At 40.4% G+C, this 20,152-nt stretch overlaps 1 protein-coding gene across 1 annotated transcript; it reads right to left on the reverse strand.

Moving 5' to 3' along the window:
• Positions 1–939: 939 nt before the first annotated feature.
• On the reverse strand, positions 940–20,036 carry CDNF (cerebral dopamine neurotrophic factor). Its single transcript, XM_039239990.1, has 4 exons — positions 19,918–20,036; positions 8,211–8,338; positions 6,996–7,137; positions 940–1,346 (listed from the first exon to the last, which is right to left on the reverse strand). Exons 1-4 carry the CDS (start codon positions 20,018–20,020, stop codon positions 1,168–1,170), a joined length of 552 nt encoding a protein of 183 aa, XP_039095921.1. The 5' UTR covers positions 20,021–20,036; the 3' UTR covers positions 940–1,167.
• Positions 20,037–20,152: the final 116 nt, after the last annotated feature.

Here is a 20,152-nt window from a genome sequence, read left to right on the forward strand (position 1 = left end):
AGACAATCAAGGAGTCCGAGTCACGCATGCAAAGGCAAAGGTCTTTATTACGGGCTTAAGCTCGGGCTCCCAGACCTCACCAAAGCAATGAATCCATGCTGAGAGCCCCGAACAAGGGCAGAGTAGGGTTTTTATGGGGTTTGAGATGGGGGAGTTACAGAAGTTGTGACATGGGAACAGTGATCCAATCATAATTATTCAACATCACTGACAGCGGGTTTGACCATACACATTGTCTAGAGTATTCGTTACTTTTGGCGGGATCCAATTACAACATTTAGAGTACCTTTAAATTCAACCAATCACAGAACGAGCCTAGGGTCTTGTTCAGCGACTAACAGGTTAACTTTAACATTAGGTAACAGGGTCCTATCTATAGTTTCTATCTCCAGGCCTCTCCCTTAACAATGTGGAGGGTGGTCGCTGGCCTTTCTGGATTGGGTGTTGCAAGGGTGGTTACTCCTGCCTTGGGCAATGTGTAACTACCTGATAGTTTCGGGGAAGCAGAAACTCAGGCCTTCTAGTTCAGAGGGGAAACTTAAAGCCTGTCATGGAGTCAGTTTGGTTTAGACGTTTAGACTTGTGGCCTTACAATCTAGGTATCCTTCTTTTGGGAAACCCTCATTTCAAGTAGTGCCTCCTGTCCTCCCACATCTGATACCAAAAAGGGCCAGAACATAGAGTGATGTGCAGTTGAAAATACAAAGTTTACTTTGTAAAACCTTTTGATTATGCCGTGTTATTGTTTAGGGTTGAAGGCGGGCGTTAGGTAAATTAAACATTGTTTCTTTTACCCTAAACCAATATGTTTAATTAAAAACTAGTGCACAGAGAGGGAGGGGCCTCTGAGCACTGTCTTCCTTCTTAGACTCAACTTAACTCCACCCATTTTTCAGTCGTTCGCATTTCTCAATTTTAAGGAAACGGACAATGACATACACAGAATCCTCACAAACATTAGGAGAAAGGCACTCTCGGGTTTTGGCACACTGCCAATGTAAGTTACCAGTGATATTAGCAGTTTTAATTACAATCGCCCTAACCAAGTCTTAATCGGTTGTATTAGCAAAACAAAAAGTATGAGACCCCATACATACTCCTAACCCACAAGTCCATAACGTGGAGAGTCCCCGTGTCTGTCATCAGCAGTGTGTCAGCGCCCGAGGGTCAGAGCTCTGATTTGGGGGGTGCCGCCGCATACTTGGGGGCCAGCTCTGTGATGAGATCCACGTAGTCGGTTTTTTCCGCACAGGCTCTGCACTCCTCCCCCCAGCTGCGCAGGATCTGCTTCAGCTCCGCTACTCTCATCTTTGACAGGTCCACTGATGCCAGGTCCAACTGCTTTTCTAAATGACCGAAAGGGGGGTAAAAAGCGCAGTTTTTAAGAAACCAAAACAACAGTGAAACACTTAGAAGGGCCGCTGGTGTTATTTAACTTGGTGCCAACTACCCTATGTTGCAAAGTGGGGAACGGTTCCAATTTCTATGGAACCAAGACATACCTAAGGAAAATGTGTCATCTACAAAGCTATTGGCATCATTTGCATTCTGTTAAACTTGCTCTTCGTGGAATTATAACTTGCTCCAAAACAGGGACCTCGGTAGCTTTGCAGTATTTGCGACCACTCCATGGCTTCTCAAGATGGTAAGTATTAAAACCACTGTGCTGCATCCTAATTGCTCTTCCCCAGGAGAAAAGAAGGGAATTGATAACCTGCAATGCCTTGGAATGGCCTTGAGTGTGGCCAACTGAAAGCCCTCCATTTTAAATAACTAGAAAGTGACGGTTCACTTTCTGTATGAAGATATGTCTGAGTTAAAACAGACGGGCACACCTCTTACAAAGCACTGTCGGGTTTTTAAATACAAACGCAAAGAAACCAAAACACAGGAATAAAATTAAGAGCATTCTAATTGATCCTAAATTGTTTCAGATCTCTGCTTGAACTCACCCAATCCTCTGCCCCTATGGGGATTACAAAATCATCACAGCATCCCTTGATGGTCCCTTGGGATATACCCACTTCTTTAGCTCTAGTGCCTTAGTGCCGGCCAGTCAGGCTCCTTACCTTCTTGCCCACACTTGTTACTAACATTGAAGTCCTTGAGAAAGTCTACTGTTTCCGTTTACAGACTATCTGCAGGGAATGTCAAGAACTCAACTACTTCTCTATTGCCAAACTCAAAAAGGAAAAGGAAAAAAAAAGCTCCTCTATGACATACTCGTAATTTCCCTATCAGAAAGGGGAAATTCTTTTGTTCCAGCAGTAAGTCCCCTTCCTCCTGTCCCACAACAAGTGTGTGCTTGAACATGGATACAACATTTAAGTTTGTTTATGAGACAGTTGGTAGCATCACAGGAGTTGTACAGCTTGACTTCTCTTGAGGCGCCCTTTCCTTTTTTCCCCTGCATAATAAACATAGCATTTAACAACCTAACATAGTTGTCAAGTGATTTATCAAAAATCTCCACCAAGTGTGTTCAAATGTAAAAATGGGATTTTATACTTGGGAATTAATTTAACCAAGGAGGTGAAAGCTCTATACATGGAAGGCTTTGATGAAATAAATTGAAGAGGACACAGATGGAAAGACATCCCATGTTCATGGATCGGAAGATTAATATTGTTAAAATGCCCATCCTACCCAAAGCCATCTACAGATTTAACACTATCCCTATCAAAATTCCACTGTCATTTTTCACAAAACAAACAAACAAACAAACAAAACCCACAAAAAACAACCTCAGTTTGTATGGAGCCTCGAAAGACCTAGATTAGCCAAAGCAATCCTCAGAAAGAACAGAGCTGGAAGCATCACACTTGCTGATTTCAAACCATACTACAAAGCTGCACTAAGGCAGTGTGTGACATTCCTGGCCCAAGAACAAAGGAAAGAAAAAAAAAGACAATGGTTAACTGATAAGGATCACAGTCATGCAGGCCAGGAGTCCCCATCAGTTTCTAAAAGTCTTAGTAAATTACAAGACAAAGGCAACCCCTGGGGTGTCTGGGTGGCTCTGTTGGTTAACCGGTTAACCGACTTAGGCTCAGGTCATGATCTCGCGGTTCTAGAGTTCGAGCCCCGCGTCGGGCTCTGTGCTGACAGTTCAGAGCCTGGAGCCTGCTTCAGATTCTGTGTCTGCCTCTCCCCTGCTCACACTCTGTCTCTCTGCCTCTCAAAAATAAATAAATGTTTAAAAATATATATATTTAAAAAAAAAAAAGAAAGAAAGAAAAAGGCAATCCCTTATCAACAGCTTAGCTTCCAGAATCCCGTAGACTCAGTTTCCTGGAGCCCTAACATCACCTTCCCCTCTCCAATGATGTGGGGAACAAAGACAAGAAGAAAATATAAATGACATTAAGTTTCTTTATAACCTGCAGACCATTCATTGACAAATACTTGAAGCAAACACAGAGTAGGACCTTTCTCCGGGAACTCCCTGCTGTCTTAATGTTAATGCCTTACTAGAGGGAAAATAACCTTAGCTTGACAATAGCGACAATAGCAAGGCCTCGGGTATCTTAAGAGTCCTCTTTAGCATATCAGAGTCCTCCAGGAGGCCTCCCTTTTGACTTTACCTCTCCCAACTCCAAAGTACACAGTCAATCACTCTTCACACCCCCAGTGCAGCTCTTTCTGCCCCTGGGTCCTGTCCCCATGCTTTAATAACAGCACCTTTTTCACCAAAGATGTCTCAAGAATTCTTTCTTGGCCATTGGCTCCTGACCCCCACCATCATTCCAAAACCCCATCAGAATCAAAAGCCCAGAAATAAACACTTGCAGGTACGGTCAACTAAGATTTGACAAAGGAGCCAAGAATATGCAATGAGGAAAGAATAGTCTCTTCGGTAAATGGTGTTTGGAAAACTGGATAACCACATGAAGAAAATGAAACTGGGCCCCTATCTTTCATCACTCATGAATATTAACTTGAAAATGGATTAAAGAATTAAACAGCAGACCTGAAACTACAAAAGTCCGGGAAGAAAACCTAGGGAAAGTCTCCTTGATATTGGTCTTGGCAACAATTTTTTGGATATGACACCAGAGCACAACAACAAAAGCAAAAATGAGTAAGTGGGAACATATCAAACTAAAAAGTTTCTGCACAGCGAAGAAGCCAGTACAAAATAAATAGCAAGTGATGAAATGGGAGAGAATATTTGAAAATCATATATCTGATAAGGGGTGAATATCCAAAATATATAAAGAACTCATACAACTCACTAGCAAAAAAAAATTTTAAACAATCTGGCCAAAAAAATACGCAGAGGAACTAAATAGACATAGACAGTTTTCCCAAAGAAGACATACAAATGGCCAAGAGGTACATGATAAACTGCTCAGCATCACTAATCATAAGGACATGCAGAACAACACTACAGTGAGATATTACCTCACACCTCTTAGAACAGGTGTCATCAAAAACCTAAGAGAGGGCAACTGTTGAAAATGATTTGGAAAAAATCACTGTCGGTGGTAGTGTAAGTTAGTACAGCCACTATGGAAAACAGTATGGTGGTTCCTTTAAAAATTAAAAGTAGAACTACTAAGCGATCCAGCAATCCCACTTCTGGGTATATATCAAAAGGAAATGAAAACAGGATGTAAAAGAGATGTCTGCACTCCCATGTTCGTTGCTGCCTTATTCACAGGAGCGAAGATATGGAAACAACCTAAGTGTCTGTCAACAGATGAATGGATAAAGAAGATGTGCTGTTTGTGTGTGTTTGATACAAAGGTATATACATACAATGGAGTGTTATTCAGCCATGAGAAAAGAAATCCTGCTACTTGCAACAATATGAGTGGACCTGGAGAACATTATACTAGGTGAAATAAGACAGAGAAAGACAAATACTCTATGGTATCACATATACATGGAATGTGAAAAACCAGACTAATAGAAACAGAGACTAGAATGGTGGTTACCAGGGGCTGTGGGGTGGAGAAATTGGCCAAAGAAGTTGGCCACAGAGTATAAACTCTGGGGATCTAAAATGCACATCGTGGTAATTGTGTTAATAATATTGTATTATATACTTGAAAGTTACCAAGAGACTACATCCTAAATGTTCTCATTACAAAAAAGGTATGGTAATCAGAAGGCGTGATGGAGGTGTTAGCTAACATGATGGTGGTAATATTGCAATATTTAAGCGCTTCAAATCAACGTGGTATATACCTTAAACTTACACAATGTTTATGTCAATTAAATCTCAATACATGTGGAAAAAATAAAAACAAAATGATAAAAACTGACATTTTCAAACCTTTTTTTATTTGGAGGGTCAGCTACACCCTGTGCTCCGGAGAACACTTATATTTTTATAGTGATTCCCATCCTTAAAAAAAAATAGAGCTAGCAAAAACTTACTTTCAGGTCAAACACCAAATGACACCTTCCTAATTGAAAACATAATCCACTCTACACTTACCTTGTTTGTTAATTTCATGGCTGACTTAACAAATACCTTTAGACATAGAAGCTTTTATAGCTCAAATTATTAATATCCCATAGTTCAAAGACCCTGTTCAATCTCAATTTTCCTGCCGACAATAAGCTTGGGAGGAGAATTTAGAACTAGTGGCCCAGTCAAAATAAATGATTGAAGGGGAAAAAATTAGTTTCTTGCTAGGATAAGTAGTGTCTTTGAGTTTTTCTAGAGAACTTGGCATCTGGCATTAATTGTAAAAGAGGGAAAACTCTGTAACCATAAAACAAAAAGGAAAAGGTGGATACCAAAATTAAAGCTAGTTTGTGGCTCCCCAGAGGCCTCTAGTGGCCATCATTGCCAAAACATTAGTAAGCATGTGTTTCTTCTCAATAATATCTGATTAATTTTTCTATTATTCAAGGAGCCTAGTAGGTTCCCTTGAATATAGCAGACATTGTCCAAAATGCATTTGGCAAATGAAAGAATCAGCATAGATTTGTCCCTTCTGTGAATATTGTTTATATGGACTCAGTTGTTTATATGGACTCTACTTCATTACTTGGAAGCCAATAAAAATGGATTCTTCCCCATAATCACTACCTTGGAGATGAGAGCCTGCCCTTGACAAAAAATTGAGAAATAGGTTACCTTAGGTATCTTCCGGCCTTAACCCTAGTTAAATCCAGCTATGTTGCTATGGTGCATAGGCATATTACATAGCTATGTTGGAAAATAAGACTAAGGTAACTCAGAGTTGGATGCTAATTACTTAGTTTACAATACTACAGTGGATATGTAACATCAAAAAAAAAAAAATGACTTAAGCAAAAGAAATGAGTCTCTCCTGGTAAAATCTCAGGAGTTAAGGATAGACTAAGGGAGGGATCCCCCAGGCTTTTATCACACCTATTCATTCTACCCAAACGGCTGGCCCAGATACAGATCCTCAGTACTGTGTAAGAATAGACCTATATCTGTGGAATTCATAAGGCCAAGGATACCATTTTAAATAGGACATCTCCTTCCGTTCCTCACTGTTTATTTTAGGCACCCTCTACTTCTTCAAGCGAAACCTGACTTGATGTGAATAACCTATTTCCTGAAGTTTAAAACCAGCAGAATGGCAGACAAATCTAGGGAGACAAGTTATAGTCAGATTTAAAACCTCGAAGTCCTAACATCACCTTGGAATCAATGCAACGTTTTGCCTCAATAGGTCACCAAAAAGCTAAGTCACCATGAGTAGCTGCTCCCTTTACATTTTGACTTTCTCCTTGACATACGTAGTTGACCTTGCCTTGGTGACGTAAGAGATTAAACTCTGCTCTCTGGGTTTGTCGGTTCTACCTAACGCTGAGTGTGCTGTACTCCTTTCTGTTCCCCACAAGGAGCTCAGATGTCGCTAGGCACCATTCAGCAGCCCAGCAGCCTACTGGCCAGTGGAGAATGCCTTCTCTTCCCACATTGGCTTTTTAGAAACAGGGCCCTCGATGTAGAGAATTGGCAATGCTCTGAACATATTGGAAAATTACATTTGACTCCATTATACCATATTTCAGTTCACAGATCTGGCTGTCCATCTTTTTGAGCTTCTCACAAATCTTTGTTGCAGGCATATGCACGCTCATTGGGCGAGCAACCTCACTTAGGATCTTGGTGGCTGCATCTTTCGTTGCTCCTAGATAATAGCACTGATGGAGAACAAAGATAAGTTAGTGTCGCTGGGTGATGAAGAAAAGTTAATATAGTTCAGAGAAGTGAGAAGGAGGTTAACCTAGTTTTCATGGCCCAGCCATTAAATTTTAACCCCTGCTGACTAAGACACCAGAAAACAAATGATTCCATCCCCATGATCATGTTAATTAGTAGTGCCCTACAATTCACATGATGCTCAAAGACTAATAAGAGCTAACACTTGCTAAGTGTTTTTATTTGTGCCAGGCGCTGCTCTCTCACTGCTCTTGGGGCTTTAAAGGTCTTAACTTACTGAATTCTCACAACAATCCTGTGAAGTAAGTACTATAATTATCCCCATTTTATACCCAAGCCAACTAAAGGTCACCCAGCTGGCAAGCAGAAGAGACAGAATTGAAAAATCTACCATTTCGGCTTCTAGAGTCCATACCCTTCCCCATCGTGCTATGCTGCCTTCCCAGCTGCCCAACTTTAGCACTTTCATTTAAAAATATGAAACTTCATGGCACAAATAAATGCTGAGAGGTTTACAGTGTGTCAGTGGTGAATAGTCAACAATGCAGATTTAACTGAAAAATTGAACACGAAAATTCTAGGCAAAATGAATTGGCCTACAAGTATCTATAGTGAAGTAAAACACTATACGGAAATAAGTCATCCGTGTATACCCAGAAAACACTATTATAAGCGAATATAAAGACTTCATTAGTTATGTATGTATGATGTTATAAAAATGTTTTGGTAAGTTTCACTAATAGTCTTGATAAGAAAGAGAAAGTCTACCCACTCAACCCAGGACAGAAATTTTCTCATTAGGAATTTGTGTGACTTTACTTAAAACATGGAATTGGTTGTCTGTGGCTTATTCAGAAAGCAAAATGAAACCAGATATGCTCTAGATGAAAATACATGACTACACTTCATTGAAAGATCAATTTTTGCTTGCTATCTACAGTGAACATCCTTGAGGCATCTAAGCAGGAGACCATTCAGACTAAGATGAGAAATGAAACCATGAACACTTTTCTTCAAGCCTAAGGGGAAAATGAAAGATGAAGAGTTACCATACCAGGCGGTTTTCTTTTCCTTTGACATCCAAGCAAAAGCTGACCAATTCCTTTTCTATGGTGTCCAGGGAAAAGTTGACTCCTCTGGCGATCAGGGAGTTATAGAATCGGTTCAGGAATTCTTTACATACTAGAAGAATCAAAGAAATTATGTAGTTATGTACAATATAACTATTAACACACCGATGTGGATGTCCCAGTCATCAAATACAGAAGTTAAATTTGATTCAACACATTGCAACAATGGATTCAAGTTATGAGTAAGAACGGTTTGGGGCCACGGGCACCTGGGTGGCTCAGTTGCTTAACTGTCTGGATTTTGCCTCAGGTCACGATCTCCTGGGTTGTGGGACTGAGCCCCACTATCACCCCAGAGCCTGCTAGGGATTCTCTCTCTCCCTCTTTCTGCCCCTCCCCTGCTTGTGTGCTTTCTCTCTCTCTCTCTGAAAATAAGTAAACAACTATTAAGAAAAAAAATAATGATTTGGGGGCTATAGCTAGTAGTTTAGTATTGGGCTTTGCATAACACTTATTGAGTCAATCAATCAATGACTCAATCTTTGGAGTCAAGTTGAACCTAAAATGAGAATTTTCCCACAAAATTTAAGCCTAAAAGAAAATACAGCTTTATATAGGATATGATGCCTGAGACAGCTTTGTTTAAAGCACAGAGGAAAACCTGAAAACATATCTTAAATGAAACCCCTTGGTCATCTGCATATGTCTGTATGTTCTATCATCATGAACCTACATGAAACTCCAATTCGAGCAATCATATTCGATCCCAGCATCCAGAGCCAGCAAAGGGGTAAAGGGAGCTGAGCAGTGGCACAGCCAATAACAACCACCGTAGTTAACATTTGTTGTGGCTCTCAGGTGCTATCCCTGTTCTAATGTATGTTATTATTAACCCATTTGAGTCTCAGAACAAAGCTATGATATAGACGCACTACTATCCTTATTTTACAGATGAGGTAGCTGAGCCAAAGAGTGGTCAGTTAACTTGCCTAATAAGTGCTAGAGAGGGAATGAAGTCCCTGGTCATCTGACCCAGACCCTACACACTTCTCTCTGCAGTAGGAGGAAGGGGCTTTGTCATGTGGCTCTCTCAGATGGGGCAAATGTCCAGTCCAAGTAGAAAAGAAGGAAATGGAGGCCAGAAGCTTATGCTGGAAAACAGTGGCCCTAGCATTAGAAAGAGAATTCTAGAGAAATATACTAAGGAAGAGTGGAGAGTGCTCAGTCCCAGGGTTCTCTCTATCCCTACTCTTAATTCATGGTATTAACTAAAACCAGGTGATGTGCTCTGTCCCCCATCCCTAATAATCAAGTGTCTGATTATCTAGCTGACTGGTAATGAGGCAAGATCTACTGATCACCCTAATATATAAACTAGACACCTAGTATAGTTTATGTTCATTTGATTAAGTTAATTTATTTAATAAATATTTATTGAGCATCCTATGTATGAAGCACTTTAAGAAGTTCTGCTAAAAGATACATTGTAGGAAGAAGGAGGCAAAATCCAGAAAGGAGAAACAGGTCACAAGAAGTAATGTGAGGAAAGAAAATGGCAAGTGGGAGAAAAATTTAAATCAAGATTAAGTATGTAAACAGTAATAATGAACATGTAGGAGTATAAATGTAAGGTAAAACCCAGATGCAGGATAATTCCAACATATAAGATGGAAAATAAAGGAGAATTTATGTGAAACTTCCTAAGATCCTTTATCACCCAGGAAGAGGGTAAAGAAACATTATTGTTAAGTCCTAATGATATTCAGCTAACTAATCATGTTAACAATGTTAAGGGCAATAACTAAAAGTGTAAGTAATATAAAGATTCCTTTAAGATCAGCATTGGAGCAGGGCATGGGGAGGGATTGTTAAAATATTTATCTGGGGCGCCCGGGTGGCTTAGTCGGTTAAGCGTCCGACTTTCGCTCAGGTCATGATCTCGCGGTTCGTGGGTTCGAGCCCCGCGTCGGGCTCTGTGCTGACTGCCAGCTCAGAGCCTGGAGCCTGTTTCAGTCTGTAACTCCCTCTCTCTCTGACCCTCCCCTGCTCATGCTGTCTCTCTCTCTCTCCTAGAAATAAATAAGACATTAAAAAAAAAAAAATTTATCAGTGCACTAAAAGGCAGGAAAGATAAAAAAGAAAGAAAGAAAAGAGCACAATAAGGTTTTCTAAACACTCACAAAATTGAGTAGGAGAAATACATCCAAATATCTCACCGATTACAATACACATTAATGTTTTAAACTCCTATTTATAGAACAGGATTTTTCAGAGTAGAACTATTACAAATTCAATTATGTACTGAATATAAGAGTCACATAAAAAGTATGAGGCTACAGCAAAGGATTTGAAAAAACAAAAAACAGTAACAAAATTGAGGATACTTTAAAAATAAAAAGATATGCCTGTGAAAAAGGCTAACCAAAATCTGCTTTAGCTCTGTAAAGCATTTTTTAGAATAACATCAGTCACTACTAATCAGAAAATAAAGCACTTACCAGAAATACCAAAAAAAAAAAAAAAAGTTCTGAACTAATGAACAGCCAACAGCATAGTCTAATAATATAGAAAATCCTAATAGAATTATAAGAAGAAATTGACAAATTCACAATAACAATAGATGGTTGAAAACCCTATCAGCAGTTATTTGATCAAATCAACCAAAAGTTAATAAGGACATTAAACATTTGAGCACTATTCACAAATTTGACCTTATAATATATAGAACCCTTCTCCCCCAAATTAGAGAAATTCTTAAGAGAATATGGAATATTTACATTAATTTGTCAGGTAGTAAGCCAAAAAGCAGATCTCAACAAGTCCAAAAAATCTGTACCAAGCAAGCCACATTCCCTGAATATAATTAGAAATCAGTAACAAAACATACAATATGTGTCCTTATGTGTGCCTGGAAATTTTTTAAATACACACTTCTAACCCATGGGTCAAAGAAAAAGTAGTGGTAGGAGTGTCCAATTTTTAGAACTTAATTCCAATAAAAATGCTCTATATAAAACTTAAGGACTAGAATTAAGTCAGTACTTCCAAGGAAATTCATAACAAAAGTATGTATCTTTCAATGAAAAAAATAGGAAATTAATGAGTAAGCATTCAACTTGAGTTTTTAAAAGAAAAACCAAACCAAAAGACTACCTGATGTAGTTAACATGTTCAGAGTTGATTTTCAGTTCTGTCAGGAAAAAAAAATATGTGGAGATAAATGAATGATTGAAATAAAAATTATTCAAAGAAAAATTGAGGCAAGTTTTAATTCAAGGGGAGAAAGGTGTTCATGAAAGATGAAATCCTGGTGCACTAGATAACTCACCTTTGAATAATATTTACATGGGCAAGACAGTATAAACCCTGAGGTTTATTTTTACTCAAAATGGTGACATAAATGTGTACAAACTGGGGGTGCCTGGGTGGCTCCATTGGTTAAGTGTCTGACTCTTGATTTCAGCTCAAGTCATGATCTCATGGTTTGTGGGATTGAGCCCCACGTTGGGCTTCATGCTGACAGCATGGAACCTGCTTGGGATTCTCTCTCTCTCTTTCTGTCTCTCCCCCTCTACCCTCTCCCACTCACCATCTCTCTCTCCCGCTCTCTCTCAAAATAAATAAATGAACATTTTTAAAATGTATGTAAAATGGGGAAATGGGTATCCAGGAGACAGATGTGGGTGGGTGTAATAGATCTAAATCTTCATTTTCCACAAGCAACTAAAACTGCAAACCTGAAAAAGAGCATTTTAAGCAGTTTGTTTAGATTAATAAATAATTAATTGAGGCACCTGGGTGGCTCAATCCATTAAGCATCCGACTCTTGATCTCAGCTCAGGTAATGATCTCACAGTTTGTGAGTTCAAGCCCCATGTCAGGCTCTGTGCTGTCAGCACAGATTCTGTCTCTCCCTCTCTTCTGCCCCTTCCCCCCAATAAATAAATAAGCTTTAAAAAATAAAAATAATAAAATTAGAAAATTAGAAAAGTTAGTAATGAAATTTATTATATGGTCATCTCAATAGATGTATATGCCTTTGATTAAATCCAGTTTCTGTTCATGATTAAAGGAAGCATCGATGTTCAGACACTTAGCAAACTCGGATTAGAAAAAAACTGCATTAAGCTGATAAAGGATACCTACGAAAGCTCTACAGCAAATGTCCTACGTAGCAATAAAATGATCCTTTGTCACCACTTGTATTCAATACAGAACTGGATGTCTTAGCTCACAGAACAAATGTTTGTTTAGAAAGGAAAAAACAAAATTTTTATCATTTGCAGATTATATGATTGTCTAGGTGGAAAAACATTCTTAATAAGGAGAGCATTATGCAAAATTGCTGGGTTTCAGAGTAATAAGAAGAAACAATGAGGAAACTGCAAATTTAAAATAAGGTATAATTTACAATCGTGATAAAAATTCTAGTGTAACCAGGAATAAATTTAAGGAAATGTATCAAGGCTTTAGAAGAAAAATTATAAAACTTGATCAAAACTTTAAAGTAGACCTCAGAAATGGGAAGATAAAGCCTTGTTCATGGATGGGAAGATTCAATATTATGGAGGATAATTATTTTTTTGTTTATTTATTTATTTGGAGAAAGAGAGAGCACCCACACACCAGCAGGGGAGGGGCAGAGAGAGAGAGAGAATCCCAAGCTCTACACTCTAGGAGCCCAATGCAGAGTGTGATCTTACAGCCACAAGATTATAACCTGAGCCGAAATCAAGAGTCAGATTCTCAACCAACTGAGAAGAAAAAAAGGAGGAGCTGGCAAAGTAGACATTATTAGATATCAAGATTCAGGTCTAGGGGCGCCTGGGTGGCTCAGTCGGTTAAGCATCTGACTTTGGCTCAGGTCATGATCTCACGGTTTGTGGGTTCGAGCCCCATGTTGGGCTCTGTGCTGACTGCCAGCTCAGAGCCTGGAGCCTGCTTCGGATTCTGTAACTCCGTCTCTCTGCCCCTCCCCCTGCTTGAGCTCTGTCTCTCCAAAATAAATAAACATTTTTTTTTAAAAAAGAAAGAAAACCGCTCAAAGAATGTGGTTTCCAAGGCTCTCCTCTCTTCTCTTCCTGACACTCCCACACCTGGTTTAAAGCCAATATCTTATAAAAGGTTTGTTGTGAACAAGAGTCCTTTACCTCCCCTTCTCACTTGATGATTTCTTTGCTGCTTATTTTGTCCTGCATGATACTTAGAGTCTCTTGAAATATATTTGTGGAGATTATTTGAGGCCGAAAATGAAGATGCCTTCCGTCCATAAAGGGATTGTGTTCATATTTATCAGGCTTAGGAGCCACTAGCAGGGACTACTTTAAACTAAATGGGTAACTTGATAATTTTTTGGACCCCTGATATGAATTATTTTTTTTAATGTTTATTTCTTTTGAAAGAGAAAGAGACAGAGTGCAAGCAGGGGAGGGGCAGAGAGAGATGGAGACACAGAATCCAAAGCGGGCTCCAGGCTCCAAGCTGTCACCACAGAGCCCTACGTGGGGTTCGAATCCCCCAACAGTGAAATCATGAGCTGAGCCCCTGACTGAGCCGCCCAGGTACCCTGACCCTCCCGGCATGTGAAATTTAGCTGTAAACCTAATGGAGGACATCATGTGATTATAATCTCTCAGAAAGGTATTTATTCCTTTCTTCTATTCTGGTCAAGGTCAAGGAAATTTTCCTTAGAGTCTCTGTGGGTAGGGATGGGTTAAATTTATTGTTTGTCTGAGGGAGCAACGCTTTGGGAACTCCAGATTAACAGAGAAGAGGGTCCTGGTAGATTCCCCCCTTAAAACAAGTTTTGGGCTATGACTTCTGTTCTCCTCATACCAAAGATTATCTTTACTTCTGCCAGGGTGATCCAAGCAAATGACTGTAAGCTCCATTTACCATTCAGGATTGCTTCTTCCCCTTTAATTTTGCCCTAGCAAATCTTTTTATCTTGTCAGCTCTTGGTTCCTTTATGCTATTTTTCTATTTTCTCCTGCAGTGTTAGGATTTCTTGGCTAGAGGGTTGCTATAATCTGACCCACTGAATTCCCAACATTCTAACTAGAATCTTAACAAATGTAAGTCAGATTATGCTACTTTGTCTGCTCAAAACCTTCCTGTGGTTTTCTATATCACTCAGAGTCTAATCCAGTCTTTAGATTGTCCTGCAAGCCCTAGTGACGTGACTTTCTAATGCCTCTCACCCCTCAGCTTCTGTCACCTCTCCTGCTGAAGCCATATTGCTCTGTCCCCAGAACTTAACTGGATGTGAAGCATGTATTTTTCGGGTGAATAAAAGAGCTTCTGCATATCTGTAAGGAAAACATAGTCCAATAGGGAAAAGTTAATTTGAAAATGTATATAACCTATCACCCAGAAATTCTTGTTCTGTGACCTAGAGAAATGGTCACATTTGTGCTCAGGGAGACATGTGTAAGAATATTCAGAGCACCATTGCTTAAAATTATGTAAAAGCAGGAAGAACCTAACAGAACCTCAAAGACAGAATAGTTACAGAAACTGTATTTCACTCAGAAAGTGGAATTCTAGAGACAAGTTAGAAAGAATGAACTGCGTCTGTAGTTATCGATGTACATAAACGCCTCAAAATATTGAGTGAAAAAAGTTGCAGATGAATATGTACAATGTACAATCATATACATCTAAGATCCTCAAAAATTACATAGACTATTTGTGGATATATACACTTATAGTAAAAACTCTTTAAAAATGGGAAAGAAACTCACATGAAGTTCAGAACAGACATTTCTCCTGGAAAGGGTGGAAAGAAAATGGCAGCTGCAGCCATTTTATTGTATTTTCTTAAATACAGAGAATGGTAGCAAATATAGTGAAATATTAACATTTAATTGAGATACTAAGTATATGTTATTAAAAAAAATTTCTGGGGCGCCTGGTGGCTCAGTCGGTTAAACGTCCGACTTTGGCTCAGGTCATGATCTCACGGTTGTGGGTTCGAGTCCTGCATCGGGCACTGTGCTGACAGCTAGCTCAGAGCCTGGAGCCTATTTTGGATTCTGTGTCTCCCTCTCTGTCTGACCCTCCCCTGCTCTCTCTCTCTCTCTCTCAGAAATAAATCAAACATTAAAATTTTTTTTTAAAGTTTCTGTATGTTTGAAATATTTCCTAATTTATGTTCAAAACTCACCACAATATCTTTGACTCTCACAAAAATCCCCAACATGCTCAAACAAAATATCTGGTAATACTGGGGCACCTGGGTGGCTCAGTCGGTTAAGAGTCTGACTTCGGCTCAGGTCATGATCTCACAGTCCGTGAATTCGAACTCCACATCGGGCTCTTTGCTGACAGCTCAGGGCCTGGAGCCTGCTTCAAATTCTGTGTCTCCCTCTCTGTCTGCTCCTCCCCTGCTCATGCTCTCTCCCTCTCCCTCAAAATAAATAAACATTAAAAGGTTTTTTTTAATTATTAAAAATATTTGGTAATATTAATGAAATTGAATTTAGAATTTTAAAGTGAAATCACAGACCAACTCAGCAATAATTAGCCAGAGCCCAAAAAGAAAAAACAGTATTTGGAAAATATAATAATGTCACCTGTAGGAAAAGAGCTACAATGATAAATGTTTAAAATCGGGTGAGTGGAATAATCAAACTACAAGTGGGCTAGAAACATTATTTTCAAAAGTTCCATCCACACCTTCTAGAAGTGAAGTTAGTCTTCCATTATTTGCTTGATTTTGGAGGAAAAGAATAAAAAAGACACCAGATTAGTCTTGGTGGTACCAATTCTAGGGGAGAATTACTATCTGCAAATGTAACACATGCTATGAGGAGTTAAGAGTTTAAGAATAGCCAGAACTTCCTAAATAATTTGTACACAACTTCATCATTCCAATTTTATTTATAAAATTTCCTTAAATAATTTGGTCCCAAAACCATACTCAGGAAGCAGTATAGGTAGTAATTCAGTGCATGGGGCTCTGAAGCCAGACTCTCTGAGTCCAAATCCTGGCTTTACTCATTACTAGCTGTGTGACTTTGGGTCTTTCACTATTGAATCATCTGACAGTCTAATTGCCATTCTTCTGAAGGTCATCAGTCTTTTTCCTCTGGCTGTGTTTAAAATTTTCTTTTTTTCTTCTGTCTCTCTTCGTGATTCATTCTTGACAAATTCTTCAATCGTGTCACTCACTGATTCTTTTATCAATTGTATCTCATCTGCTGTTGATCCTGTCAATTTCTATTTGTCGATGTTTAATCTGGTATTTTTCCAAATATGGTTGGACACGTTAAATAGCCTTTTGCCCTTTATTCATATTTTCAGTCCCTTCCTTTATTTCTTTGGACATCATAAAGGTATTTTTTTTAATGCTTTATTTATTTCTAAGATAGACAGAGACAGCGTGAGCAGGGGAGGTCAGAGAGAGAGGGAGACACAGAATCTGAAACAGGCTCCAGGCTCGGAGCTGGCTGTCAGCACAGAGCCCGATGCGGGGCTTGAACCCACGAACCTCGAGATCATGACCTGAGCCAAAGTTGGACGCTTAACCAACTGAGCCACCCAGGCGCCCCCATAAAGGTATTTTCTATTCTGTGCCTGATAATTCCAGTTCCTGAAGCCTTGCCACTAATCTCTGCCTTGTGTCTGCCACTAGTCTTCACTTTTCTGAATGTGAGCTTTATTTTTTAGACTTTAGCTTTCAGAATTATTTGCAGGCTGGGCTAAAAGTCGATTCCTACAGCAATATTTGCTGATGCCTGCTTAAAATCCCTTTAAAGTAAAATTTCAGTTTGAGATGCTTCAGATCACCCAGGTTGTGGGCATTTGGGGCTCCACGCATTGTGGGTTATGTTGTGATTATGAGTTACCCCTTTTGGTACAAAGTTCAAGAAACACAATTCCTTTTAGTCTCTAAGGATGGGAGTAGAGTTGTGGCTATTTCCAGGTCACCTTTTAAAATGAAGTTCTCGGGGCGCCTGGGTGGCTCAGTCGGTTAAGCATCCGACTTCGGCTCAGGTCATGATCTCACGGTTCATGGGTTCGAGCCCCGCGTCGGGCTCTGTGCTGACAGCTTAGCTCAGAGCCTGGAGCCTGCTTCAGATTCTGTGTCTCCCTCTCTCTCTGACCCTCCCATGCTCACGATGTCTCTCTCTCTCGGAAATAAATAAAAAACATTAAAAAAATAAATAAAAATAAATAAAATGAAGGTCTAACTCTCTGAGGTTCCAAACGAATTGGTGAAGGACCTAGTATTACATTCCTACCTTGGGAAGGTGCTGGGCTTTGTCTTCATTCTCTTTATTTTACCTAGCCATGAAAACCTAAATTAAGATTGCCTGGGTAATAAATGCCCTCAAGGCAAAAGCCACCTCTCTGCTCCTTTTACTTTTTTTAGTTTCCACTTTCACCTTGTCTTTGGTCTCTGTGTATGCCTTACTAAGTTACACTTAAAAAATATTTTTACATTTTTATGTATTTTGTTTTTAATTTTTTTAATGTTTTACTTATTTCTGAGAGAGACAGCGTGAACAGGGGAGGGCCAGAGAGAGAGGGAGACACAGAATCTGAAGCAGGCTCCAGGCTCTGAGCTCTCAGCACAGAGCCCAATGCGGGGCTCAAACCCACAAACCGTGAGATCATGACCTGAGCCGAAGTTGGATGCTTAACCGACTAAGCCACCCAGGCACCCTTACATTTTTATTTTATCTGGTGTTTTCAGTTGTTTTCAGCTAGAGGACCAATCATGTTCTCTTTTAGAGCTTGAAGTCCTATTTATTCCTAATGCTATTAAACAGAACATTAAATGTAACAGCCTGTCATTCATGTTTTTAACAAATATTCATTGGGCAATAATTAAGTGTTTGAGACTGTTGAAAAACAAGGTCCTTACCCTCAAGGATTACATTCTGGGGAATAAATAAAAGTATCTTGTGGCTGCGAAGAAACAGAAACATGGTGATGAGGCTAGAGGGTGACAAGGTCATACTATTATCCTAATGGGGTGGGCAAGGAAAACCTCTTGGATAAACTGGTATCTGAGCAGAGCCCTTAATTAAGAAAGGGAGAGAAAAAATAGTGCACTGCCTGGGGTAGAACTCTCCAGGCAGGGAAAAAGTGCAAAGGCTTTCCTGCAGGAGTGGCCTGTGTGGGTTCAAGAACAGCCAGGGCACCAGATTGGTGGAAGCAGACTGAGCAAGAGGGGCAAGGGCAGTAGAAAATGAGGTCTAGTCAGACACGCAATAATCACAATATGCTGTAAATAAATCTAGGAAAGACGGCATACGCTTCACATTTAATTAGTCCAAATGCTCTGGCTTATCTGAAATGTTTCCAGGTAGATGCTCCAGAAATTAAATTGAGAAGTAATCCAATCAGCTGTTCATGTCTCACAAATTCTGCTTTAAATGTACAGGACACCGTTATAAGAGATCTTTAAGTAAAATTGCAACCTGGCTGAACAAATATCTACATCTCTACAAAGTTTTAAAATAACATCGTGTCAGGGCACCTGGGTGGCTCAGTCGGTTAGGCGTCCGACTTTGGCTCAGGTCATGATCTTACAGTTCGTGGGTTCGAGCCCTGGGTCGGGCTGTGTGCTGACAGCTCAGAGCCTGGAGCCTGCTTCAGATTCTGTATCTCTCTCTCTCTGACCCTCCCCTGCTCGCGCACGCTCTCTCTCTCAGAAATAAATTTTAAAAAAACATTAAAAATTAAAAAAAATAACATCGTGTATGTATTTTAAATTTCTGGAGAGAAGTTTAATTATTGCAGGGCCGACAGAAAACTGGACTCCAATCCTTAAGACTTCATTAAGTTACTATACAAACTACACTCACCCAGTATTTAATGTATACTGTGCCCCTAGTTTCCTGGTAAGTAGGGAGAGTCCCAAGGTCACAGAAGGGTGAGAAGGATATACACTTAAATAAATTAATTCAATGAATGAAAAATGGAGGCGTTACAGTAGACCAGAAGGAAGGGGCCAGCATAGTAATGAGCATAGCTAATTATCTTCTTTGCTCTTGTTAACAGCCGTCTGAAGTAGGTATTATCACGCTGATTTTGCAAGGAAGAGGCTTGGGGGGGGGGGGGGAGAGGACGGAACCTAGACTCACGTGTTCCGACTGCAAGTGCATCGCTGAGCTTCTGCCAACTGGAAAGGAATCATTGATGGCTATTCCTCTTAAGCAGCCATGTGCCCCTTTGTAAAGCAACTTTTCTCCGTAACGTCCGAAACAGACGTTAGTTATGTTCTCTGGTCTAAGCCACCTCAACTCAATTACAGACAACTCAGCGTTTTATTTTTCTTTTGGGAACCAAACATTCACATTTGAAGGACATCTGTGCCGGGAGAGGTCAGTCTCGCCCGTCGGCTGCAGCGGAACCAAGGCGGCGGCGGCAGGGTCTTCTGAAGCTAGGTGGGTCTGCCACAGACCTAATCCGAATCCAAACCTCGGACCGCAGCTCAACAATCTCAAAACCAGAACCGCAGTTCAATAATCTCAAGACCAGAACGCGGCCTCAAGGCACCACTGGGCCAGGATCGAACTTTTGCCTAGGCTTGGGAGAGGGCGCTGGGAAACCCGGCACGGGGCCTACATTTCCGAAGTTAAATGTTATTTATAGTCCGGGCCGGGAGAAGCCAAAGCCGACAACAGCTGCGCTGCCGCGCGGTGCCACCGCCATGCAAGCAGGTCTCACACCGCTCACCTTCACAGTCGGCCCCGGCCTCCTGGCCCAGCGCCGGCCCCAGGTTAGAGACCCAAAGCCCGGCATAAAAGGCCACCATCGCGGCTGGGCCCGCGCCCCGCATGCTGAGCCAGCTGCTCCGAACGCCTCGCCACCTGCGTCCGCCAACAGCCACGCTGCTAACGCCCCAGGACGCAGAGCAGCGGGGCTAGTGTCGGGGGCGGGGGGGAATCTGCCCGGAGTTGCTAGGACAAAT

This window comes from Hyaena hyaena, unplaced genomic scaffold (genome assembly GCF_003009895.1).
Source record: "Hyaena hyaena isolate Hyena2069 unplaced genomic scaffold, ASM300989v1 scaffold_165, whole genome shotgun sequence".
In the NCBI taxonomy this organism is placed as follows: domain Eukaryota; kingdom Metazoa; phylum Chordata; class Mammalia; order Carnivora; family Hyaenidae; genus Hyaena; species Hyaena hyaena.